The 25,954-nt window shown below is 51.2% G+C and overlaps 1 protein-coding gene across 1 annotated transcript in view; it reads right to left on the bottom strand.

Annotated features, from left to right (window-relative positions):
- Window positions 1-25,954, bottom strand: part of Rgs3 (regulator of G protein signaling 3) — a 114,466-nt gene that overhangs the window by 35,810 nt on the left and 52,702 nt on the right. Inside the window, 3 exon segments of the mRNA XM_055611546.1 lie at window positions 14,334-14,456; window positions 20,026-20,069; window positions 25,554-25,665. Of these exon segments, the coding sequence (XP_055467521.1) occupies window positions 14,334-14,456; window positions 20,026-20,069; window positions 25,554-25,665 (279 nt within the window).

Here is a 25,954-nt window from a genome sequence, read left to right as displayed (position 1 = left end):
CCCTTATATTGTTTCTCTCAGCTATCTGAACAGCATCAAAAATCCTAACCCCAGAGGTATTCTGTTACTTAACCTCTCACCTACTGAAGGGCATATGAGCCGGTTCCAAGCTTGGGTTACTACCAATAAAACTTTTGAATAAAAAAAAAAAAAAAATGTAGTAAAGTTGGAATAAAAACAACAGCACTGGAGGACAGATAATACATTATGGCAGAAGAAAGGCACACTGCGTACCTAATATCATTATTATTATTATTTGGAGCAGAGATTTCAGGAAGTAGAAATTGAACACAGAACACAATTCCAAAGACATTTAACAAAAATGTCTTTGAGCTGAGAGAAAAGTTGGGTGTCTAGACTGAACTGGCTTAGGGAGTTAGTATGGAGAATGATTGCCCAGAGAAGAAATGGCTGGGTTCTGGGGACATTCCTGAATTCCAAAGACTGGGAAAAGAAATGCTGATTGTCTTCATGAGGGGATTTGGGGAAGTCAAGTCAGTGGTGCCCTTTCTGTGACTGTAAAGACCAGGAGAGCAGGGAGCAGCTCGGGCGTCCTAGAAGAAAGGACTGCTGACCAAGAGCCCTTTCTTCAAGCCAGCTCTGACTCCAGCACATCCACAGACCCTGCTGGGAAATGCTCTAAGAAAGTTCTCTGCACAGTGACTGGAAGCCCCAAAGTCCAGGATGAGACAGAGTGCCTTTAGAAAGTGGCAAGCAAGGAAGTCATAAGTGTTTACAGATTCCCTGACCCATGACATAATCTAGTGTGTTTAAAACAGTAACAATCGGGAATAATGGCTGCAAATGATTTCACATCACCTAGGGGCTACAAACCAAATAAAAGGAAGTCATGGGCTAGCTGGCAGGCTTAGGATTGTAAGGAGGGGAGGACAAATTCTGGTGTTGTGACTGATACACAAATGTGTAAATGAAAACAGTGAGGCAAATCTTAACGAACTAAAGGCAAGGTGTAGAACCTCAAAGGGAAGACTAGTGTGCAAAACCCTTAGTATAGAAAGAGCTCTTTGTGAATAAAGGATTCAATTGTAAAGAGCTCAACGGAATAAAAATAGACAAAAGACTTGAAGAGAGTCCTGCCCAAGGAGGTGATTAAGTGACCAGAGGGCGTGTGAATACATGTCCAAGAACGTCAGTGCTCAAAGGAAGCCTTTTAAAAATGGAATATAATAGGGGCTGGAGAGATGGCTCAGAAGGTAAAAACACTTGTTGCTATTACAGAGGACCTGGCTTTGTTTCCTGGCACCTACATGGCAGCGCACAACCATCTAGTCCCAGAAGATCGGATACCCTCATCTGCCCTCTGCAAGCATGAGGCATCATGTGGGTGCACATTCATACACACAAAATAAAATAAATAAATCTAAAAAAATTTTTTTTAATGTAACAATATGCACTGCCACTGAGGGTAATTCTATTCCTGAGATGTATGTTTCCTGGGAAGTAGGACTTCCCATATTACAAATGGGAAATCTCACACTGGGGTGTGCCTAGTATACACAAGGGCCTGGGTTTGATTCCTAGCACCAGAGAGACAGAGACACAGAGATGCAGAGAGAGAGAGACAGGAACCAAAGAAGAGGAACAGTTCCAATTAAGGCAACACTAGAAATGAACACAGCCATTATAAAGAGTGGCTCCACTTCCAGAGCAAGAGCCCCCTGCACGGATGCACACAATCTGACCCAGAAATCCAACTGCCCCAAAGTAATTCCAACAAAATCTTTGTCAGCAAATCTTTATTTTAGAGTCAGACAATATACTAGGTGTGACCTGGATGCTGTGGGCTTCCAGGATACATTCCTAAGGATTTTTGTCTCAGTGTTTGGTAACCAGTACAGACTCGAAATGGCCTGAGCGCCTAACTCTTACAGGTGATGCAAATATTGTAGAAATACCCTAAAAGCAGTGTTGCAGAACATCATTATTACTAGGAAACATGGATATGGCACACTGTTAAATAGAAAAAGGCAGATTAAAAACAAAAACAAAACTGCACCTAGCCTAACGGTGGGAACAGGGGTGTCTCTGACTCTTTTGCCCACCTTGGGGACCCTCTTCCTCCTACTGGGTTGCCTTGATGTGAGACTAGGTAGCTTGTTATGTCGTATTTGCTTGCTATCCCTGGAAGGCCCGCTCTTTTCTGAGAGGAAGTGAAGGTGGAATGGATCCGGAGGAAAAGGGAGGCGGGGGGGTGCAAGATTTGGGGGAGGGAAGGGAGGGGAAACTTCAGTCGTGATGTAATATCTGAGAGAATAAATAAAGAGGGAAAAAGGAGGAAAGCCTGCCTCCAGACGTAACCCTAACTTGCAAATAAGAAATGCGTGTGGGAAACAAATTTTTGACAGTCCATACCCCAAATGTTAATAATAGTTAACAGCGGGCACTGTCTCTTCCTGGCTCATCTGTATTAATGTTTTCCAATAAACATCAAGAACAGGAATTACAATTCTTCACGACAATAACAAAACCAACTGCGCTGAACATACAGTAACCTTGCTGTGCCACAGTGGTCGTGGAGAGTCCGTGTGGGTCACCACTGATTTTCTCCACATTTGCTTTCCTTACTGGGAACCTACTTCTTGCCAGGCTTTTATTTGTTTGTTTTGTTTTTTCAAGACTGGTTTTCTCTGTGTAGCCCTGGCTGTCCTGGAACTTACTCTGTAGAGCAGGCTGGCCTCGAACTCAGAGATTCCCCTGCCTCTGCCTCCTGAGTGCTGGGATTAAAAGCACGTGCCAGCGCTGCCGAGCTGGGAAGCTCCTTGTCAAGCTTTGTAAGAGCTGTCCTGCACACATCTCCTTTCATCACCTCAGGCCAGACTGGATGCCGGTTGCATGGGCTCTTGCCTCATTTCACAGCCCTGCAGATAAGCCACCCCTGCCGGTTGCTAAGAAGGGCAGAGAAAATGCTAGAGCCACGAGGTCCTTTCTCCTTCAGGCTGCCTCTCTTCGGACAGTGCAGGAAGTGACAAGTCATCAAGGAAGGGACACCAAGAGAGGGAAGGTGTGGTGCTAAAGGCCAGCTGGCTGAGATAAGGGAGCAGGGCATAGCAGCCATGGGACTTTTCACCTGACAGGCAGCTCTCAGGAAGGCGACCACATCCGGTCCCAGGAGTTCCCAGGCCCTGTGCACCCAAGGAAGCAAGAGAAGCCTCATGAGACCTGAGGTGGCCCTCTGAAATGACAGGAAGGAAAAGAGCCCACCTTCTGGAACCTCCTCCCCAGGCTTGGTGTCTGCAGAACAGTCCTCTCTCAGCTCTAGGCCTCCAGGGCCGGCTAGTATGGGTGAGGAAGAGAGGTCAGGACAGAGGGCTCCATGACCTTCTCAGATCTGAACTCTGTGAATCTGTGGGACTTCCTCACGTAGAGCCTGACAGGAAGAGGAAGGGGCGAGGCATCCCCACCCAACTCCCAAGGAGCCCCCTCCTCTTCCCTTCAGCAATGTTCCCACTGCTATTTTTAGAACAGTCCACAGGAAGTAGAGTGTCTCTGCCAGCCCCTGCCACACTCCGAACACGGCCTAGCTCCAGGTAAAACACAGCAGCCCATTCATTCCTTTCCAACCAGAACGTGCCCGGAATTTGTAGACATTCCTTCCCCACACCATCGGCCCATCACCATGGAGCTAGCTGCGCAGTTTCTATTATGGCCCAGGATGGAGGGCTTCCTAATGATAGCACAGTTGATGAGTGAAAGGGGCACTGCTCTCTAGGACCATTCATATGCCCTCTGGCAGAACTTCAAGTCACCAAGTACGTGCCCTTGGCCAAGTTCTAGCTTCTATCCTGGTCTTGTTCTCTACAAATCAGCTTGTTAAGCTGTTGCTCTCCCTGGGGGACAAGAGAAGCTTTCTGTTCTTCATTTAAGGACTCTACAGTTTGGCCAAAATTCTAGTTGCTCAGCATACACACTATATTATCCACTTTAGGACTTATATGTGGGATTATGCTTCCAAAGACTTCTGGGAGTTGAATATGAGTCTCAGAATACATTTACCATAGAAGACTGCCATAAGTGGTGGTCCACCTCCTAGGCTAGCCTACACAACCCTTATTATTTCAGCCCACAAGATCACTAGAATACTGTTTTCTTGCAATAATAGCACTAACCCCAAGTGGGGAGCCACTAATGTGTGAAAGAACCCTCTATAGAAATTTTATCTTTGAGTTGCTTTGTCTGAGCAATAAATGACAGATATCAATGGCAGTGGAAAGACATCGGCAACCTCTAAAAGCATCTGCAGAAGACACTAGAAACTGAAAGAGGGCAGATTGATCGCCAACAACCCTCCTGGAAAATGAGCCTGAGGCTCAGTGGGCAGGAGGGCTGCTTAAAGAATACATGTGTACACAAACACGTATGAAGTCAAGCAAGAGTCCAGAGCATGAGCACAGTGAAGGGCAGAGGGCTGGAGAGAAAAGGTGCTGGGAGGGGGATGCAGCTGCTTCCCAGGGTACCCTGTAAGAGGAACCTTGGGATGGGGAGGAAGCAGGAAAGGGTTTCTCGCATAGGTGTCTGTAATTAGAACCTAAGACATCTGCCTCCTTCCTTCCTTCAACCTGTTCCCAGTGTCAGAGGTGCTGAGGCCTGCCCTTCCCTCTGTAATCCTAGTGTCAAGAGTCTGGGTATGGGTATCCCAGGAACAGTGACTATGATAAGGAACCTGAATTGTTCCTGATTTTTGAAGGGTGTAATTACTCCATGCCAATCATTATGGTCATTTCTCAGTAGTCTACACTCTGGTGAACCCTGGAGACCTCCAGTATTCAGCTTCCCCTCCCCCCCTTCGGTAAGGAAACAGATGATTAGAGATGTGAAGTGATTTGTCTAAGGTCACACAGTAAGTTCTAGATAAGTTAGTATTCAAGTCCAGGCTTCTGAATCCCTACTCTGGTTTTCTTGAGGCATGGAGCTTTTTGAAGGGGAGCCCTTGGACTTAAGAGATCCAAGAAGTTACAATCAGATTTTCTTTCCTCCCAGGATGCCTGTGTAAGCACACCCTGGCCAGGGTGCATCGTAGATCAAGGGGGGGTGTGGGCCTGCTGGTATTGGCAAAGCTGTGGAGCAAGAGCAGAACCTCTGAGTCAAAACCTCAGCTCTGGCCCCAGGGCTTCCACCACCAGTTTGCTCATGACCCTGGGCGAAAAGGTCACTTCCCCTTTTTGATCTTGTTTCCTCATCTCCGTTCTAGAATAGAAGGAGGGTTCCACTGACCCACTGGATTCAGTTCTATGTCATCTACTGAGCAACTCCTATGTGCCGGTCAACAATGGAACAAAAGATGGAGTACGCTAAGGCCTCCACTCGCTCCCAAGGCACCAAGAAGGGTGCAGAACTAGCTGTCTCGCCTGCCATGCTGGGGAGGAGCACCATCCTCTGGCAAGCACAATGTGGGCAGGGGCAGTGGCCTCTGAGGCTTGCCTCAGAAAAGGTGTCTCAGAGAGGTGCTAAGCCTGGATGATCTTCTGGAGACTGAAGCCATCAGGGACACTGAAGGTGGACAATGCTGCCCAGGAGCAGCCTGCCCATGGAAAGGATTTTTGGGAGGAAGGAACACTTCTACCCATGTAGCCAGGAGAGCCTGGAGAACCAAGCTGTGACTCAGGCCTTATGCCCAAGACCACTGGACAGTCTTTCAACAAGACTGGGACCGCCCAGCCTTGCCAGTCCTTCCCAACCGGAATGGTCTGTCATTGAAAAAAAAAAAAAAAAACAAAAAAACAGTCTGAGCCAAATGATTGTGGCGGGACCTCCCAGCATGACTGCCCTGAACGCAGACATCAACTATGTATCTCAGGCAAGATTAGCTTTTCTAAAAACCAGTATCTTCATCTATAAACTGGGTAGGGCAGGAGTCTGTTCTTAAGGGGATGACATACCTTGTCAGGGTCTAGTGAGGATAAAAAGAGACAACAAAGGTCAAGGGTTAAATTCTATGCTTGGTTCACAGTATGTTTGGTAGATGACCTAGCACTACCTTGCTAGAAACAAAGACTACACTTGAACCAAAGACTTAGGAATGGCTGAGGGGGACTGACTGGCTGAGAGACTAGCTTGAGGGAAAAAGAAAGATAAGATAGAGCATAGAGGCAGGTTGTTCTCTGTTCCTTAAGAGTTTAAAAAGAGAAGAAAGACAGCTGTGTCTGAGAGCGAGGCAGTGAAGGAGGCGGTCCTGCCCTTAGCCAGGCCAGCAGTAGAGGGAAGGAGAGAGGGAGGGAGGGAGGAAGCCTAGCAAACAGTGGCGCTGGAAAAAAGAATGCACTGCAGGGAGGCGGAGAAGGGGCTGAGGCTGAAATCTGATCCCTTTCATTTCCAGTTACTTAAGGCTGAGGATTTAAACCAGCAGATTAGGGAAACCTGGGCCCAGATCCTGGCAGAGGCAGGCCCTCTTCTGCCCTCCACTGGGCTTGGGTTAAAATTTCCTATCTTCTGCACCCACCCCTGCCTCTGGCACCATTCCTCTACTGCCAGGGTCCCCCATAACGGTCATGATGATCCTGTTGAAAGCCAAACTGAGAAGGGGGCCTATGGGCCTCCTGAGAGCTTGTCTTAGGAGCTCAGCTCTGCCTTTCACATCAGACTGTCAAATCCTGTGGAAATAGATCTGTTTTTTTCAACCTGGGCTACCACTTAGGAAAACTAATGTTCTACTAAAGTGGCAAATACTCCCTTAATTGATCCCAAAAGCACTCTTCCTCAGTGGAATGGGCAAGATGTCTGCCTTCTGCATCTCCTGGAAGCTCATGGGTGACCTTTCTTACTTCTGTCCCTCAAGACACCTTTGAGTCCACAAAGGACAACAGACTAGGCCTCTTACCAGCTGCACAGCACAGGTTAAGTCACCTAACTGCTCAGAAGCTTTTGTTGTCTCATTTACGTATGAAATGAGTCTGTTTAGGAAAGACAGAGCTGGGGACCCCCCCCCCCCCCGGCCATCTCCAAAGTGCACGCTCACTGTGGGGTTCCCAAGGTAGGTATGCATCTGCCTGGCAAGCCTGCCTGTGCTTCTACTCTGCAGAACCTTCTTGGTGCCTTGGAGCTGACTACAAATAGTAAGGGCTTTGATGGCAAAAGTCAAAGGGGACGTTAGTAATAATAGTAATAATAATAATACATGTACAAATAAGTATCACCATTTGCAAAAGGTCCATGTAGTTCTGGCTCCAAAAGGGCCAAAGACTCAGGCATGACAGCTCATAGGAGAGATGAGCTTCAAAGGACCCAGAACCCGAGACACAGAAATGGGATCCAAGAACACACAGGCGTCTAAAAGGGGCACTTTGTATTCAAATCTCACAGATGGCCTCTCAACAATAAAGCGGTTTGTGCTCCCATCCTCCGGGCTCCTGGGCCAAAGACACCACCCAAGACAATTGGCCCACCAGGAAAGAGGTCATTGTGTGCTTCTTAGCATGATTTATGTGGCAGGGAGGAGCCCCGCCATGTTTCCCGTGATTATGACTCTCAGAGGCAATGCTGAGAGTTTGTTCGTCCTCTTGAACAGCTGGGATGGACTGAAGAGCAGTGGCCACCACGTCATATTTCATCTTCTCAGGTCCATGACACCAAATTAATTGTCGCATTGATTCATGAGGCAAGACAGCCATTGGTGCTCACCACAGTCACTGGGATAGCTAGCCCAGGACCTGCCAGGAATGCCTGTTCTCTTCCCATCAGCCAGCAGGCCTGGGAGCTTGATGGGAGGATCTATTCTACTCAGGAGCTGATTGGGGAGAACGGCCCAAACCCCGGGATGGGTGTTATGTTCAGACCCTCCGTTTCTCTGAGCCAGGAGCTCTTGTCTTCTACACCTATCTATCAGACAGAGGTCAGTCCCTAGACCCAGAGACAAGACTGTTGATTTCCCAGACAGGAGACTGTCCTGAGCTTCATATCCCCTTAAGGTCATGATGTAAGAGGATCAAATGAAATCAAAGTGTAGTTTGCTGTCTGCACAGACCTAGCTGCTCAGATTCACCCTGCAGGCTGATCATTGACTAGCAGGATGGTGCTCCACATCCCTTGAACCACACCAATCAGGGCCTTTCCTCGCTGGGTTGGGTATTAGCCCGATGCCTGCAGATTCACCCCATTCCCTCGTTAGGATGATGAGACAACATGTCTCATTTTCCCTAAGTTGGAAGGTAGATAAGGAGAAAACATGGGATGTATTCTCTCCTAGGCCACCATTTAGGGTTTCAGGTGGCCCCGGCAGTTTAGCAAACTCACAAGAGCACAAGAATGTTCCCTAAGGTCCTACATGACTAAGGTCGGAGGCTTCTCTGCCCTTGGCCATCACTGCAGCTTTTTGTCTCTGAGCCCCCAGTACCCAGACCTACACACACTCTCTAGTGCGTGGCCTGTGTCTCTCTGATTCACAGCCTTGGGGTTCCATCTTGCCTGATCTCTGCAGTTAGAATGCAGAGCCCCAGCTGGGTGGACGGGTCGTGGGCCCAGCTCTTATCAGTGTGCCTGGGAAGGCTTCCTTTCACCTTGTTTCTGTGAAGGTTGCTGAGCTATATCTAGCCTTGGACCCTGGTCTCTGGCCCTTAGAAGCCCCACAGAAAGCAAAAACAGCGGTTCTCAGAGTGCATGTCCCCTGCTTCCTTCCAGGCCCCTTGGCATGAGAAGTAGAGCAAATACGGGTGATCTCTACTGAGCCTGGGGACAGGGGAACTGTGAACCTTTTCACCTTGGGAAAACTAAGTTTTACTGTTCCAGTGCCCAAGGACATTCCCAAAAGCTCAGCGCTGGGCCTAGCTCTGGCCTGGTCAGAAGCATCTTTATGACGGAGATCTCAAACCTCACACCACTTAGACAGCAAGACCCAGGGGAATATGAGAGAAGGTGGGGTGAGCAAATCAGGCGATTCTTATCCCAGAGGCTAGCATTCCAATACCTTCCAGCCCAGCCACCTCTAGAATGAGTCTCCATCGTCCCTCGCCTGAATACCAGCAGAGGGGCCCTAGCCAGTCTCACAGTCCCCTCCTCACTGCAATCTGATCCTGTAGGCATGCACCCAAGGGGCCTGTGACTCCCTTCCTCAAGCTTTTCCATGGCTCCCTACCGTATGTAGGAACCAATAAAGCAAGCGGCACCCACACTCTGAATAGCATAGCCGGGCTCCATGTCCCTCCCCACACAGCTGCAGCCACACTGGCCTCCCTCTAGTCCTCAACACACCACGCTCCCTCCTTCTCATCTCTTCCTGTGCTGTTTCCACTGCCTGGGATGCACGCTCCAGAGCCCTTAGTTGGCTAGCTGACAGGCCACAGCTTAAGCTGTGGCTTTCCTTGTGATACCCCACACACAGCAACTAGACACGATGCCCTGTCTGGAGACATCTGCGATGCTTCTGTACAGACTTGTCCAGGATGTGGTCATGCATCGGCACTGGTTTATTTAGTGTTCTCTCCCTGTCAGGACAGGGAGGGCTGGGATCTTGAGGAGAGCAGAGCGTCCTACACGTACACTAGCACAAAGGAATTGTCCCCTGGTTAGCCACCGAATGAAGAAGGAAGTGTGTCCAGGTGAGACAGGAGTGGGAGGGGGTGAGATTTCTTCTGGCAGGAGTGGGTCACAGGCATTGTCCTCCATTAAAGGGACCTCTCCCTCTTTCCTGCTGTGCCCGGGCAGGTGCCCAGGTGCCATTTAGCCTCCTTCTGCTTGAAGGGAGCTTGCTTCGGAGTCTTCTGCATCCAGAACTTCCTGGTACCAGTGTGTACAAACCCACAGGGTCTCTCACACCACTGCTCCTCCTGTTGCCAGTCCACACATACCCTTGGGACCACACCCTCCAGATGACCCTAGGCCCACCATCTTGGTCTTTCGTTTTGGGTCCAGTTGAGATGAGGTTACTGTGTGGTAGGGAAAGCCCCAAAAGGGTTAAGTTACCAGAAGCATAGTCCCGCCCTTGGGCTTGCTCAGCCAATCAGAGTCTGTCTTGGTGAGGTAAAGCTTCTATCCTGGGTGGCATTGATGGAGGTGACTGGCACCATCTCCTGATGGAGAGAGCCGTAAGCGTGAAGTTTCTGTGGAACCAGACAGAACTGGAATTAGCTCGCTGTCCACTCTGACCAGGACTGCCTGAGTCCACAACCTGCCTGTGCTTCTTCCTAAGACACTCAAACAGTCCCTGGCATCTCCGAGACCCATCTCCAGCTGTCCTGGAGGAGATGACAAGGTGGCACACATCTCAGTGTCACATCTGGAAGTCATACCACCAGAGAAAACCCAGGAGGCTTCAGTTTCCCTGCCTGGGCCCTGAAATCTGGCAGGTGGCTACCAGGAAGCGTCAGGGAACAGTTGTTACGTGACTGTACTCGGAGTACCAAGTAAACAAGCAAAACCATTAAATCATCCCACACAGTCACACTGAAAGACAGTGACTAGAGTCACAGCAGGTAGTCACTGGGGCCCTCCTGCCCATGCCACAGCACCTGAACAGCCCCTGCTGACCCTCGCAATAACCCTGCTATCGCATCTCTGTTGCTGATGAGATGTTTCCTCGGGGAGGCTAGGTGGTTTTCCCAATACCACATGTCTATGCAATCATTTTGAACTATTTGTTGCCATCTGTCTCCATCACCAGCCTGCGATCACAAAGGAGTGTGATGAATCCCTCCAAAAAGCCCAGGATTCACCTGAGAACAGGGTTGGTCCATGCAGCCTTCTCACCCGCAGGCCCCTGAGGACTGAAATGAGCCTACTCTGTTCAGAAGGTTCTGGAGCCCAAGCCAGAAGTGCCTGGATGGGTGATGAGTGGGAGGTTCACTGCTGACCAAGAATGGATAGTCAGGACCCCCGGGGACAACTCTCAGGTCTGCAGGCATGGCCTCTGATGCTCGGATCACCACTCCAGTGGCCTCACCATCCATCCCCAATTACAAGTCCATAGCACTTGGATGAGGTGCCATTCATCTCTGTGACCCCAGAGAATCTAAAGCAGCCTCAGGCACAGAGGACACATTCATCGTGTGTGTTTGATCAAATAATCAAAACTGTATATATCAGCCAGTCCCTGGCTGCTTTAAGCCTCACTGGCCACAGCAGGGACCAGCTCTGAGTGGATCTAATGAGAAGCATCACAGTAGAGCTGGGAGTGTGGCACGGGGAGCCTGGTCCATGTTATGAAAAGCGGAAGAAAGGAGGCTGCCCTCCAGGGACATGTAATGAAGCGAGAGAGAGGCAGAGTTTTAAAGAACAAGCATGGGTGCTGAGCAGGAGAAAGAAGCTGGGATGAGACAAGAGGCAGACCGTTTGCTCCCACAGAAGAGAACCCCCGAAGTGCTGGGCATGGAACTCAGTCGGTAGTTTACCTCCTTGGCACGCACAAAGCCCTAGGTTCAATTCCCAGAACTGTATAAGCTGAGGAGAGTGGTTCTCGTTTGTAATTCTAGCACTTAGGAGGTTGAGGCAGGAGTGATCGAAAGTTCAAGGTCAAATTTAGCTAAGTAGGGAGTTTGAGGCCAGCCTAGGCTACAGCCTTGTCCCAGAGGTGTGAAGAGAGAGGCTGGAGAGATGACGAGCATGAGAATCCGAGCTCGGCAATCCAGCAGCTATGTAAAAGGCCAAGTATGGTGTTTACTCCTGTAATCCCAGGCCTAGGCGGGCTGAGGCAGGCAGATCCTCTGAGCCCAATGGCCAGCCAGCCTGGTAGAACCAGAACTCCAGTTCTAATGAAAGACCCTATCACTAAAACTAAGGTGAAAAGTAAATGAAGACACCTGACATAGACCTCTGACCTGCACACAAAGACACACACGCACACGTACGCACACAAACACAGTTAGGACCCCTACATTGCCAAGTCACAGACCTGCTTCTCCCCTTCCCACACATGTCACAGAAAGTTGGGCAGAACTCTCCTGAGTGTGTTTTCCTAAGAGAGGCAGCTTAGCCCCGGTTGCTGGGCTCTGAAGATCACAAAGCAGAAGGGACCAAGCAGGCGATTTCCGAGACTGATTGCCATAGGTTGTGCTGCAGGTAGTGGCGCTCACCTTCTCCAGCCTGCCCTGTGTCCTCCCAGCGAGCAACACCAGTCCTTCTCAGGACAGCATCGTGATGGAGAGGAGCAGGGGCTGGGGTAGGAAGTGGGGAGTCTGACTGTTGCTCTGTGAGCCCTTCTTTTCCTGGAGAGGCCTTGGAATGAGCAGGTTGCTTAGGCACAGTGAGTGCCTCAGTTCCGTGGGAGGCAGAGTGTTCGAAGAGAACAGGGGAGACAAGGCATGGCACCCAGCATCAGTCCAGAACAACCGTCATGCCTAGAAGCAACAGTCAGCTTCCCAGACCTGCTTGGCTCCCCTGCTCCTCCCCCGGAGGACCGTGTTCTCCACAGCCACGTTTGCAGCCACCCTAGGGATGAGTTTGGGTAGATGAGAGGTGGGCCCAGTCATTAAAGTTGCCGAAGCATGTCTGGACTGATAGAGGGCTGGACAGGCTGACATCTACCAGAACTCTTCTCAAGAAGCATTCTGTAAGTGACTCATGAAATTCATTGTTAGAATTCTTCTAGAGGGTATGGTGGAGGTGTGGCTGGGTAGGGCTGAGCAGTGAGACACACACCCCTGTGAAGGACTGTCTCCCAGAAGCCAGGTGGTTCGGTGACTGCCTCCCCAGGAGAGCGGCAACATGTAGGTCTCAGCCACACAGCACGCCTCCAGAGCTGTTGTAGCTCCCAGGCCCTCCTCCAGCCTCCCTTGCATCCCCTAACAGCACACTCACAGAGCAGGTGTGACAGGGTGTCTAGGCTGTTACCTGCCTGGAATGTCCATGTATCAGGGGTGATTCGGTGGCTGGAACCCTTTCAGGGTCAGTCAAATAAGCCCATTGCCTTGCAGGGCCCAGAGCCTCCCTAAAACAAAGCCTGCCTTTAGGCAATCCTGCATCCCCGGGTGAGCCTTCACTGGTAAGGCGAGCATTGAGAGGCTGCGGCCAACACTCTCCAGAGCCAGAAAATGCTGGAGTCAAAGCGCAAAGCATCCTTTCCCCCAAACGAGAGGAACAAAGCCTATGGAAAGTAAACAGCAGTATGGGTGCTGGCCGTGGGTATCGGGGCCTACACTCTGGCTGCAGCCAGAGCAGACCCATCGGGGTAAGGCAGCCTGTTTACTAGTCATGGGGCTGGAGGATTGTGACGATGGGGACCAGCCAGTGCCACCCGAGATGGGGTGGGGAAACAGCGAACTTCGCTTAGTGTTTGTTGAATGAGCATCTACTACGTACTTGGCGCTACACCACAAACTGTGCATGCTCTCCCATTTAATGCTTACGCAGTCCTGAAGGTGGCACCTACTGATGGAGCCGTCAAAGCATGGGGTAACAAGGGGACTTGCCCACTGTTACACTCACCATCAGCAGCAGGGTGTGACCCATCTCTCCCCTTAAACAACAGGACATCTTTCAAAGTCTAGGATGCTGCAGTTCTCAGACCCTGCCAGTTGGCTGGAGAGCAGCTGCCCACCACTGAAAGAGACTGCCAACAACACTTCCATATGCTCACTGCCCCCTCAGCAAGCCAGGGCATATGGCTCGGTAGCCCAAACATCAAATAGCAACAAGGCCCACAGGTTGGCAAACTCTGGGCCCCTCTCATTTCCTCTTCCCCGAGACCTGGCAGAGCTATCACCTTGGCAGCTTTTGTAGCCTCCACCCCAAATTCCAAGTGGCCGGCACTTACAGTAAGAATGTAAGAAAAGACACCTGAGTGACTCACAACGAGCAAACAACTGTGCCCTGTGGTGGGCATCTGAGTATCAAAGGAGAAGGCTGTGTCTGGTTCCTGTCTCAGCCATCCCCCTGGTACAGAGCTGTACTGGTCCAGTTCAGCTTTCATCGGCCATCTTCAATCTCCCTGATGTTCCAGCTGGCCAGCCCCAGACCTCCACATCCAAAGTCAGTTTCACCTGGCTCTGGCAAGCATCAAACTACAGTAATCTACCACAAACAACCCTCGAATATGTCTGCCATGGGCTAATGTTACAAGCAGGGTGTTGCCTCTGGATACAGCCTATCGAAAGGCGGAGGGGGCAGTTAAACCTCGCCATCAGCAAACCAAAGAGTGAGCCTGGAAATTGATGGGCCATACTCAGTTCGGCTCTGGCTCCCTCTGCCAGCAATGCCAAACCCATTCCACAGACCCAGAAGGAAACGCTGAGGAGAGACTTTCAAACATACTCCTTTTGCCAAGCCCATTGGCCTGGTCCAGGGGTTAAGCTTAGGATGGCTCCCAGCTCAGATCCAAGGCTCAAAGGTTAGGCTAGCGGAGGGGGAAGGTGGCAGCGGGCTGCAGCCGGCAGTGGCGGCAGAGTCCTTACCTTCTCCTCTGTGGACAATGTGGCCAGCTGTTTCTGCTTGTCGATGTTCTCCAACAGGCACCAGCACACTCTCTTCTTCTGCTCCTGTGAGTAAGCCTCCAAAGTGAATAAGCACTCTGCCTTCTGACGTCAGGAAGAAGAGAGAAAGAAATGGGTGGTCAGGGCTGCTCCCTGACTCAAGGGGCTCCAGGGCCCAAGCCCATCCCCTAGGCTCCAGAGGGCGAGGCTACAGCAGGGAAGGGAGCATTGGCTGAGAACAACAAATGCACACGGATATCTAATGACTTTGAGGTAGTCAGAGGAGCAGGGAAGTGGGGCCATTTGGGAGCCACGAGGCCACAGTTTGGATAAAGGAGGGAGGCAGTAGCTCTCTACGTGGTGGAAGCCTATGGAGAGCTACAGGCCAGAGGGTGAGGTAACCCTTGGAACAGGCAGCACCAGGCAGTAGCTGGGGATTGTATAGGAGAAGCTAAAGGACCAAACCCATGAGTTGGTGCTCTCCGTGGGTACCACCCTCTCTCAAGGCACCCTCTTCAGATCACAGGCCAAGGTTAGCTGGGATGGATGGACATAAAAGCAGACCAGAGCCCCTTCCCAACTTGTAGAATGGGCGGTCACAGGCCCAGCTCCAACTCTAACACTACCCAGCACCTGAGCTGGGTCTCTCATCAACTGCTATGCAGTATCAGTCTGGCTGTCATTTGAATCTTGCTGATGACAAACGCCTAGAAGGCCCTCTCCATTTGGGCCTAGCACAGTGCCAGGTAAGTATTGGCTTTGGTAAGCTCTGGCTGCCTAGAACTTCCATGATGACACAGACCCAGGGCAGCTTTGATACAGCGCCAAGAAGTCAGCCCCTGGGGCAGTCAGGACAGTCACGGGGCAGGGTAGGAAGGGTAGGTCCAAGAGCGCAGGGTCTTCAGAGCAGTGTTGTCACTGTCCCCCTCCCCCTACCAGGATCGGAAGACAAATTCTTCTTCACCCTGTTAAGGAGCTAAGAGCATGCTGGGGAGAAAGAGCATGTATTGACCCAGTCTTTCCATTTTGCAGACCTGGTTTGAATGCCAGCTTTGCCACGTCCTAGCTGCCAACCTCTAGAGAGTCAGAAGCTTTATATAAAATAGAGGCATTGTACCCACACTAGACCTATAAAGCAATAAGGACTACCATAGGCCCCAACACACAGTAGGGCTGTTAATTCTCAGCATCCAACCCTCAGGAACGCCGCCCTCCAGGGCAGGGACACCTCCCGTGCTACGTCCCCGGAGTGCTTGCCAGTCTCTCATGCTGCAAAAGACGGAGACACTTTCTTCCTAAGAGCTCGGTGGGAGGGAGTTGAGAGGGTGAGCTGTGGCGAGCCCACGCTTCCACTGAAAGTCAGGTCCCTCTACTTCCCAGACCACTCCTACCTGCTGCAGGGCAAACAACCTCAGGATTCCTGAGGGGGAAGTCCAATGAGCAGTGAGCCATGGCTCCCTGTTTCACCCTGTTCCCCTGGTGGGGTGCGACCAAGAACATCCTTTCCAATTTGGAAATGCCATTTCTCTACAAACATGGCCCAGCCTGGCCTGGTCTTACCTCACTGCATGGGCTTCTGAATATCTTCTACCTAATTTATTCACTTTTATAATATATTCTGTTATCTGTGATCTCTGTTATCATTTTGATCTGGGCAGTTTCATGAGGAAGCAGAGAGGGCATGGACTCTTTATTCTTATTTTATTTTTGTGGTGCTGGGGATCAAACCCAAGTTCATGTACACGCTAGCCAAGCACGCAACAGGATTTCATGGTCCTTTAGCTCAGGCTGGCCTGGAACTCACTTTGTAGTCTGGCCTACCCAGGGACATGTGAACCCCTTGCTACCTCTGGACTACAGACATGAGCTACCATGCCTGGTTGGGGTGTGGATTGTTATTCCTCTTTATGGAAGGGGAAAACCAAGGTTTAGAGTGGCCAAGGAGTCCTCGGCATCTGCGGCCAACGAATTGGAGAGACCTTGAGCGGGGAGAGCCACCTGCTGTAATTTCATCTCTGAGCCCTGGGAGACGCCACTCTGGTGAGGCTTCTCCACCCCATTGCTGGCAGGACTGCGCTGACTCACAGCCTGGAGGCAACAGGAGTGTCACGCCCCGGGAAGGAGCTGCATGTAGGTCAGGGGGCTCTCTAGCTGGGGTGGTCACTAGCAGCTCCAGCACGGCAAGTCTCTCCCTGGAGAGGCACAGGAAAGCCTCTCGGAGGAGCCAGCTTTCCTACCCCCAGTCCTGCACTGACCTCCACAGCATCAAGTTCTTCGGCAGCCGTGCCTTGGTATCCCTTCCCGACAGACTTAAGAGGGAGCAGCTGTGACCATTCCATTTGACTGAAACCCTCAAGAAACACTTCCTAGGAGGGCTGTGAGACGGCTTTCTTCCCTGAGACAAATACCAGGTCATTTGTAATGATTACATAAAATACGCACTGCAGCCAGCACCTGAGCCCAGAGCCTCCCAGGGAATCTCCTTTCACAGAGCGGTGTCCCCACATCAGGGATAGGTGACCTTACAGTCAGTCTCAGCAGAGGGTAGGACTGCTTCTGACAGCTTGAAACTAAATCCTGATGCAAGGCCTGAGAACCTAAAAAGACTTCCTCCACCCTCAGGCCCTAACGCCTGGTGGGCTGTCTTAGAAGGACAAACCTTTATTGGAAGGAGCCTGAGTTTCCAAGACTGTCTTAGCCAAGAGAGAGAGCCAGCTCCCTGAAGAGACTAAATCCCTACCTGCCCAAATCTGTCCAAACTGTGAGTCCTCATGGCCTGCCCAGCTGGCCCCACATGTGACCCATCTGTCATAATTTCATGTGTGCTTCAATGACCCAATTAGTTGGTTCTAATTCTGACTTAGGCAGTGGCATCAAAGCAGACTCCAGGGTCAAGTCTGTAAGCCATCCTAAAGGCACCTTCATGCTGTTCCTTCAGTGGCTTGGTCTTCTGATTGTGCGGTGCTTGACCACGCACAGGCTTCTCAGTCACATAAATCTGAGCCCGCAGCACCGGGGTGGGGGTGGGGTCTGTACTTGACCGTGACCTCAAATCCAAGCTGATTGCCAGCTTCCCTTGGCTTCTTTAAAAACCCTAACCTCCTTGCTCCTGAATTAATTTTATCTTTGTGAAAACCCAAACACCTTCAGCAGTAACTGAAGCCTGCTCATTTGCTTTGACAAACATGTTCCATCTCATTCTCTCCCAATGAACTGAAGAGGCAGGTTAGGCAAGGAAGACCCTGCTGCCACCATCCCCCCTGCCCCCCAACTCCCAATGAGAAAACCTAAGATTCTGAGAGGTCAGATCGTAAGGAGACTCTGGCTGACTCCAGAACCTGCAATCTTGCCAGGTCTGTGTAACCATGCAGGTGTGTTAGGTGGGAAGTGAGATAGCACACCTAGCTGTCCTTCTAAAAGATCAGTGAAACCTCTAATGGAGGGTAAGAGAATGTGAGAAGCCCTTCCTCCTGCTGTAATCTAATTAGCTGCCATTCACTGAGCATGATGAGTGTTGGGCTCATGGCTAAGGGTTTTAGATGCATTGTCTTGTTGAATCTCATTTAAACATTACACTCCCTCAAATAAGACCTTCTTGCCTATGTCAGGAATAAGTAACCTACCCTAGATCACTCAAGAAATGGCAGAGCAAGATGCATATCCAGGTCCTCCTCATTTCCAAAACCAGCTCCTTCAATGAACGGAGTCAGCCCCACATTCCAAAGGAGGGAGTGTGGTTCCCGAACAATGTGCCCCATTCTCTGAAGCCGGCCCTGGGTTGCATCTGTCCCAGGTTTGCAAGGACTGGGGGACACCTGTCTTTGGAATTAAGACTGCCTAGAGCCGCACTTCTAATCCCAGCACTCAGGAGGCAGAGAACACACCTCTGAGTTTGAGGCTACTCTAGTCTATACAGTGAGTTGCAGGAGAGCCAGGGTTACACAGAGAAAACATGGCTCAAAAAAAAAAAAAAAAAAAAAAAAAAGGCTGCTTAGGGTGAGCCTACCCAGGACAAGGCTGAGCTGCTCCTCACGGTAGCTGTGGTCTGAAGGCAGAGGGGGAAACCCTTTCCAAGTCCTCCCCAGGTTTCTTCTTCAGGTGCCACTTGCATATCAGGCAATGAAGACTAAACTATTCCATAGAACCCTAACTACGATTTGTTTGGGGCTCTCTGTGGGGCCCAGCAACACCTGTGTCAGGAAGGCTTAGGGCTGTGAGCAAGCAAGGAGTGTGGTCCTCCCTGCACGCAGGCTCCGCCCAGCCCTCTTATGAAGAGAGGCTCCCTCATGCACTCTCCGGGTCTCTCAGGGTTGGACCGCCTGGTGCTTTCCGGAAATTCAAGGCCTCGGATCAATAGCCTTTCCGCCAGTCTTTAGAGAACTAGAAAGGAGGTCTCAGGCGCCAAGGGGCACAAGTGCTTTTCTCCAGGAAATCAAAACACCAGTCTGGCAGGAAGCTCTCTTGCTGTTAGAGAACCTGGAGCCTCATTTCAGAAGCCAATTGGAGAATGTGGGAAGCCAGGGCACAGCCCTGTCACCACCTGTCCCCCTTCTATACTTCACTAGCTCGGCTCCATGGTGGAACCGAAACCCCTCCAATGCTGAAGGGATCTCACCAGCCAGCCCTGTGCCCCGCTGGGCTGTAGCTGACACAGAGGAGGACCTCCACAGCCCACACGTCTACTTTCACGCATCTGACTTCCCCAGTTCTGCTCTGATACCTTCTGCCTCTTGGCAACTCTCAGCACCCCTAAGTGAAGCTCTCAGCAAACTTTCTTGTCCCTGGGGTCTGAAAGATGTTTAGCTCTAATCTTAGCCAGGAACTGGAAGAATGCTTTTCAATCCCAAATGGCACCAGTTCCTTCTCAGAAAGGTATATCCCTCTCTGCCAGCCCCTTGGGTCGTTCCCCATCCATATGGACAGGCTACCAGGACAGTTGGCAAGACACAAGACAGCAAAGGGCAGGGGTGGATTGGGCAGATGCCACATGTCAGCACAACAAGGCTGGGGACAGAAAATTACCCTGGAAACTGAGAAGAGCTTGGGTGACTCGGTGGCTCTAAAATTTTTCAACACCAAGGACCCACTGGTTAAAGTCCTACAAACCACATCAAGCAAAAAGCTGTTTGCTTGGTTTTGCTCCTGAAAGGTACAGCTGTCTAAGCCTACATGAGCTTCTAGTCAGAGATCACCAAAAGTGTCAGTCCCTCTCGTGGGAATCACGCTTGCTTTTAGCCTGTGCTGTCTGACCCAAATTACCTTGGGGCCTTTGAAACACGGACAAGCCTTAGTAAGAGGGGAGGTGGGTGGCACTTCCTGGAAAAAGGAGGGTGAAAGAGTCAGGCGAGGGAGTTGGACAGTCTCCAGAAGAAGGGCCACTAAATAAATAAACAGGCTAGTGTGCAGCTGCCAGGCCACACCCTCAGGACGCCCTCAGGTGCAGGGATGAGGGAGGTCCCAAGCAGTGTATCTCAGCAGCCACCCCGGATACCATCTGTTTAGCTGTCCTTTAACACAGAGGTAAGAGCAGGGTCGGCTGTGTTCTACAGAGAAAGAAATGGCCCCTGACTTCGTCTTGGGACACTGTAAGAGTATATGGAGGTCAACCTCAAGTTGGTGTCCTGGAGTACCAGATCACACTGCATTCTCCTTTGGTTCGGAGAGAGGGACTCACCTCTGCCAGGTACAGCACACAGAATTTCAAGTCTTCCAAAGGACCTTTGAAGGGAACCAAAAGAAAAGAAAGACACACATTAGGCTTGGCAACAGAATCAAAGCCCTGTTGGACTCACTAAGGAAGCTATGTGAGGTGCCCCTGGAACATGAACGAGAAGGAAGGTGTGGGGAGCAGAACAGTCTCTAGAGCAAAGATCACTAACTCACCTGTCCAGGTGATGCACAGTTGGAAGGCTTTTGCCTGCAAGGTCATCCTGACCCAGGGAATGCTGGAACCTCATCCTTGGGAGACCCTCTGCCTGCTAATGGCCAGGTGCAGGGTGCTGTCTGCGTTCCAGGAGGCCTCCTCTACCCCAGAATCTTTGCAATAAGGGGCATAGAGGCAGCACACTTCTGGGTTTTCTCTTAAACAATCTACTGTGTTTGCCATTTCGAAATTCGGCAAGGAGACTTTTGATTCTCAGGTGGGCCTTGTTCCTCGCTAAGGGAAGCGCTGGTCAAGATGGGTCAGCCTTCAGGCCTATCTCCATGCATCCTGGGAGACACTTTTCAACATGACCATGCTCTCTAAGGCCTTCATCCTCGGTCTAGGACTGCAAACTGAACAACTGGAAAGCACAGGGAAGAGTCTTACTGAGCAAGAACTCCAGCAGAGGGGCAGGGGTGAATAGCATGGCCAAGAGCATGGCAATGGAGATATGCCAGTGAGCACAGAAAAGCACAGCATCCCACCTGCCCTGCTCGCTTCAGCCTCCCCTCAGGACTTGGCCTCACTCTCCATGAAGCACTCATCTGGACACAGGCCTAGGAAGGCTGGAAACTCCTTGCACGCCCAGCTGTTGGCCTTACCAAGCAGTGTGTCACTTCTGAGGAAGGTAACTATCCAACACAGGTAACAGTAAGCACTTCAAGTGTGGGGACCCGGAGTAGCACAGCGATTGGAGCCGACTGCTGCCCCAAATGCTTCCACAGGTCAACTCGGGGGCTAAAAGCAGCTCCTCGGGAGCTCCATTACATTGCCATTCAGCAGGGCATGGAGGTGGACGCTTTTAATCCCAGCGCTCAGGAGGTAGAGGAGGTGGATCTCTGTGAGTTCATGGCCAGCCTGGTCTACAGAGCAAGGCCAGGTCATCCAAAGCTACACAGAGAAACCCTGTCTTGAAAAAACAAAACAAAATAAAATGTCCCATAGTAAATGGGGAGTATACTCTGGACTAAATCTTCTCTCCACCTGGAGGGGAGAGACTTAGAGACTGAGGAGGGAGAGAGCCCTGACTTAGAAACCTGTAATGTTTAAGAAAATAGATCTCAGTGTCTCTGTGGGTTCTAGTGCTGAGATGGAGAAACAAGGAGAGGGGTTCATTTTGCTTAAGAAAACATACTGAGGGGTTGGAGAGACGGCTCAGCAGTTAAGAGCACTGGTGGCTCTTCCAGAGGACCTGGGCTCAATTGCCACTTGGTAACTCACAACTATCCATAACTCCAGTTCCAGAGGATTCAATACCCTAACACAGACATACATGCAGGACAAACACCAAAGCACATAAAATAAAAACAAATAAAGCATTTTTTAAAAAAAGAAAAGAAAAATATACTGAAATGTTTCCTAGCCAACCCTAGTCCAAGAGAGAGCCATTGCAACACACATAAGAAAGTAATAGAAGCCTAGGTTCGGGGGACAGGCACTAATGGAAGCAGAGGCTGTAAAGGTACATCACAGAGCAGGACTCGGAGATGAGAGCTAAGGCTGCGGAAACACTGCCAGACAGTCCTTACATCAGGAAGCCACGATAACGTCTCTGTGCTTTGACACCAGCCCTGCCCCCTGCCCCCCAACCCCTCCCCGCCGCAATGCTGCAAACCCTCCCTGACATCTGTTCCCCGCCCAGCCTTGTGTTGGCAGCAGTGCGACGGTAGGATGGAAGGGAGCAGTGCTCAGCACAATTCGGAGCCTCATAAAAGGACGACAAATAAGGGAGCTGAGGGGCATTGTCTGCTGCGCTGGGAAAGCTGCAGAGAGAACTTCCGCCCTGCTGGAAGAGCCGAACACCCAGGCAGCACACACTGGGGGTTGCCTTGACCCACACCAGCTGCCTCTGCCATTTTGTTGCTCATCAGGGGAGTCTTTAGTTCCATGGTGGGGGCCTAACTCCCCACCATGTAAGGCATGGGCCATGCAGGAGGCTCCCTAATCATGGGCTAGGTGGAGCCAGAGAAGGCTTCCCGGCCCATGTCTGCCCATCTATCACTTACCCAGAGAACATCTTACTGCTGTTTGAGATTCACCAAACCTTCTCTACTAGTGGAGGCAGGCCAAAAGAGTTCTTGCCTTCATTCTCCACATACAAAGGCAGGCTCAGGGATGGGACAGCAAACTGCATGATCAGTAAGTGGCCGAGCTGAGATTTGGATCTCAGGAAGAAAGCTGCCCCCAAAGCTTGGATTCCTAATCCTATATCATACTGCTGCTCTGCCACAGGCTTTCTGCAGTTCTACCAGGCTAGGAGCTCCAGAGTGGAGAGGCTTCTCCCACAGCCCTCACTGCACTGGCCAGTACTGAGATGGACATGGAGTACAGCTCAGAAAATGTCAAGCAAGCATTCCAGCAGCTGGGGCCAAAGCAGCTGAGTTTCCAAGCTGGGATCCTGGATCCCCTGCCTGGAGAGCCCGTGAATCAGACAGACATTTCCAGGCCAGGCCTAAGAACAGGCAAGGCCAAAAAGACACACTGTGGGCATGATGCTGGCCGCCTGGGAGGCAGAAACACAAAGAGCAGCAAAACCAGCAAGCAGCAGTGGCAGGAAGACACCACAACGAGCCACAGCTGGCCGGAGATGTCCCAACTGTTAGCACCAGCTCTCTGCCCGTCCCCATCTCATCGCCCGCCATTCAGTCCCGATGAACACTGGGAGAAGCTGGCAGGAGGAGGCACTACAAGAGTGCCCACCAGTCTGGAGCTTGGGGTGGGGGGAGGCACCCCAGCTCCCAAGCTAAGGCAACCTTTCTGGTCTCTTTCTAGTCATTTATTGTTTACAAAAACAAGCATCCACTGGTCACCTGATATACACCATGCTTCCTTCTAAGTCCAAGGCATACGGTTGACTAGCAGGGCTAGGCCCTAGCAAGTAAGTCACAAAGGAATGAGTCCTTGGTCCCATGAATAGGGTGGATTCTGCCCTGCTAGGGAGCAGGACTTGCCAGCCCCAGCCTGCCAAGAAGGCCAGCTACTTCTTTGTTTAACACCTTTATGACCCCTAAATTGAACTCTGTATACATATTGACTTGAAAGTGAGGAGAAACTTAGGAGTCTTGTGCCGTGGTTAATTAGAAACCATTCTGACACTCCAGCTAATCCCCAAACATATCTCTTAAAAGCCTCACTTGTAATAGTGGGCTTCTTTGGGGCATATGGGAGGGGCCAAGAAACAGCTCCAGCCTCAGAACACCGGGTCCCACAGCTGACTCTGGCTGCTGCAGAAGGAGCACTAGACTTTGGCAGAACATGGAATCTATCTCAGGTGAGGCAGGGTGACACAAAGGCTTCATTTGGTGTCTGGAAAGAAAGCTAAGCCCTGGACTGTCAATTAGTCATTTCTTTCCATCTTAGCAGGCCTAGGATCCCCAGACTCTCCAATCTCTTAAGCCTGCGGTCTACCAAGGAAATCCGGTGTTGGCACACATCCTTCAGGCCGACCAGGTGATCATGCGCACGGTCACCTTGCCTGAGATGTGCTCCCTGAGCCACCCTTAGTCTCGTGTAGCTGTCCCACTGTCGACAGGCAGACGTGGTCTCAGCCCCAGCAAGCCACATCTGCTTGCAGCAGCCTCTTGGGGACTCCTCTCCCCACCCTGAACCCAGTAGAGAGGAGGGTGTCCAAACCCTTCAAGTTTCAAATCCAGTCCTGGGAGTCCAGGAACCCAGCCAGCTCCCACCCAATGTGGAAGCAGAGTAAAATGAATCCTGGCCAATTTCTCCCAGGAGCCCCAAGGGTCCAGTTTCCCAGAGGGAAGTGAAGGGGCTCACTGAATCCTTCCTTCACAGAGAAAGTGTGAGGGGGAAAGGAAGGGCCCACGGACGTTACAAGCACATTTTCTTGCAGTAGGGAAGCCAAGCCTGGGCTGCCAACCCCGAGACCATTGCCCTCTCTACCCTCCGACCCCAGAGCCACGCGAAACGGTGCTCCCCTCATTTTTTTTCCTCCTTCTGTTTAGCAGGAAGCTGAGTCGGTGAGGGACTTGTGTGGCCCCGGACCTTCAGTGTACACGGCTGTCAGAGTTCAGTTCCCGGGGCATCTAGTGCATGGTACTGAGCACTGCTCTGCGACACGCACCTTTAGCTTAACCAGGTCCCAGCTCGGCAGAGCTGGGGGCATGGCAGAGAAGCCAGGCTGACTACACTAAGCATCTGTGTGTGAGTATGTGAGCGCAGAGGAAGGCGGGAGAGTAGCAGGAAGCCAAGTGCAGATCACTGGAGGGCAAAGAGAAACCATCTGGAATACCAGAGCCAGTGTCCAAAAAGCTGAGAGTCCTGCTCTTCCAAATGCCCCATGGTCCTGAGGCTAGTATCTTGTTCTCTCTCTCCTCTTAGTGGCTTCCCTTGCCCTCCTATCAGTAGCCACACTAGTCCTTGAGCAGGACAGAGCTAGGCAGGGAGCGGTGTGAAGGACTTCCCCTGGGGAGGCCAGTTCCCAAGGAGGCAGAGGTGCCAGGAGGCCAGGGCACCAGGCACACAGGATGGCTTTGCAAGCAGTCAGGAAGTTCTCCTGGAGCAAAACCCGCCAAAACAGAATTTTTTCATGGCTAATATTTTCCTCCCATGCCCCTGCTACCGTGAGCTCTCACAGGTCTGTTGTTGTTTGCATAATCTGGGAGAGGAAACCTAGCCCCTTTCTGCTGAGACCTCAGGCGCCAAAGCCTGTGGCTGGACAGATACTCCCAGCTGGCTTTCCGTTCCCTGGTCCCTGGTGGGCCAGGGCGCCATGGAAAGTTTGGGGTTAGAAATTCCCAGCTTGCTGCTGGTGCTTTGCTCACTGGCCCCATCCAGGCATGCTCCAGCTTCCCAAGGCTCTGGCTAGGCCCACACGGCTGGCTAAAATGGGGACTCGTCCACAGATAACTGTCAAGAAGCCTTTACTGGGAACCTGTTCAAAGCCGGACACTCTACATAAATGACCTAACTTAACCCCACACCCTTCTGAAATGCTATTATTATCCTACTTTGCAAAGAGGAAATGGGTTCAGAGAAGTTAAACAACTTCCCAAGGCCACAGCAGAACTGAGGGGTTTGAACACAGGGCTTGGGCTCCAGAGCTCTACCTACCCTTCTCCTTGGAAGCTCCCTAGGATTAGAAACCTACAGAGATCAAGGTGTAGTAGAAGGCAGCTTGCCATCCTAGGGTGCAACATCTGACAGGCCCAGGCAGGCCCAGCACGTTCTCAGGTGCCCCACTGAGCCTGGCAGCCAGCTTTTCACAAACTCCCTAGCTGAACTTCATGCTTCCCTTGGGGTGTCCAGGTCCTTCTTACCCTCCTGTAACTTCACACTCTGGAGGTAGAGGGGATTTCTCAGAACGACACAGCGGCCTGGCTCATCCTCCTTCGTGAAGAGCAGCAGATCCGTGTAGGCAAACAGTGTCACCTGTTCAGAGAGAAAGCAAACACAACTGTCTGCTTTGCTGTCCCCAAGGAAGAAGGGAGCCACAAGGTCCACTGGAGGTCCAGAAAACATCCACATCATGTCGAGCAGAACCAAAAGGAACTCCAAGTGTGACCCTGCTAAGGACCAAGGCCTGCTCTGCTGTGGAGGCATCTGGTTTTCTATACTTCCCCTGATTGAAGTAGAAAAAGTACAAACAAACCAGAAGAAACAATGGCTCTCGCCCCTATGGCGACCAGCTCTGTCAGTCTCTCTATGGCCACAGTGCCCC

The sequence above is a fragment of the Psammomys obesus genome, unplaced genomic scaffold (assembly GCF_907164565.1).
Source record: "Psammomys obesus unplaced genomic scaffold, mPsaObe1.curated_primary_1811, whole genome shotgun sequence".
Taxonomy (NCBI): Eukaryota; Metazoa; Chordata; class Mammalia; order Rodentia; family Muridae; genus Psammomys; species Psammomys obesus.
Note: the sequence above shows the minus strand (reverse complement) of the source record. Positions and strands in the feature narration are given on the sequence as shown.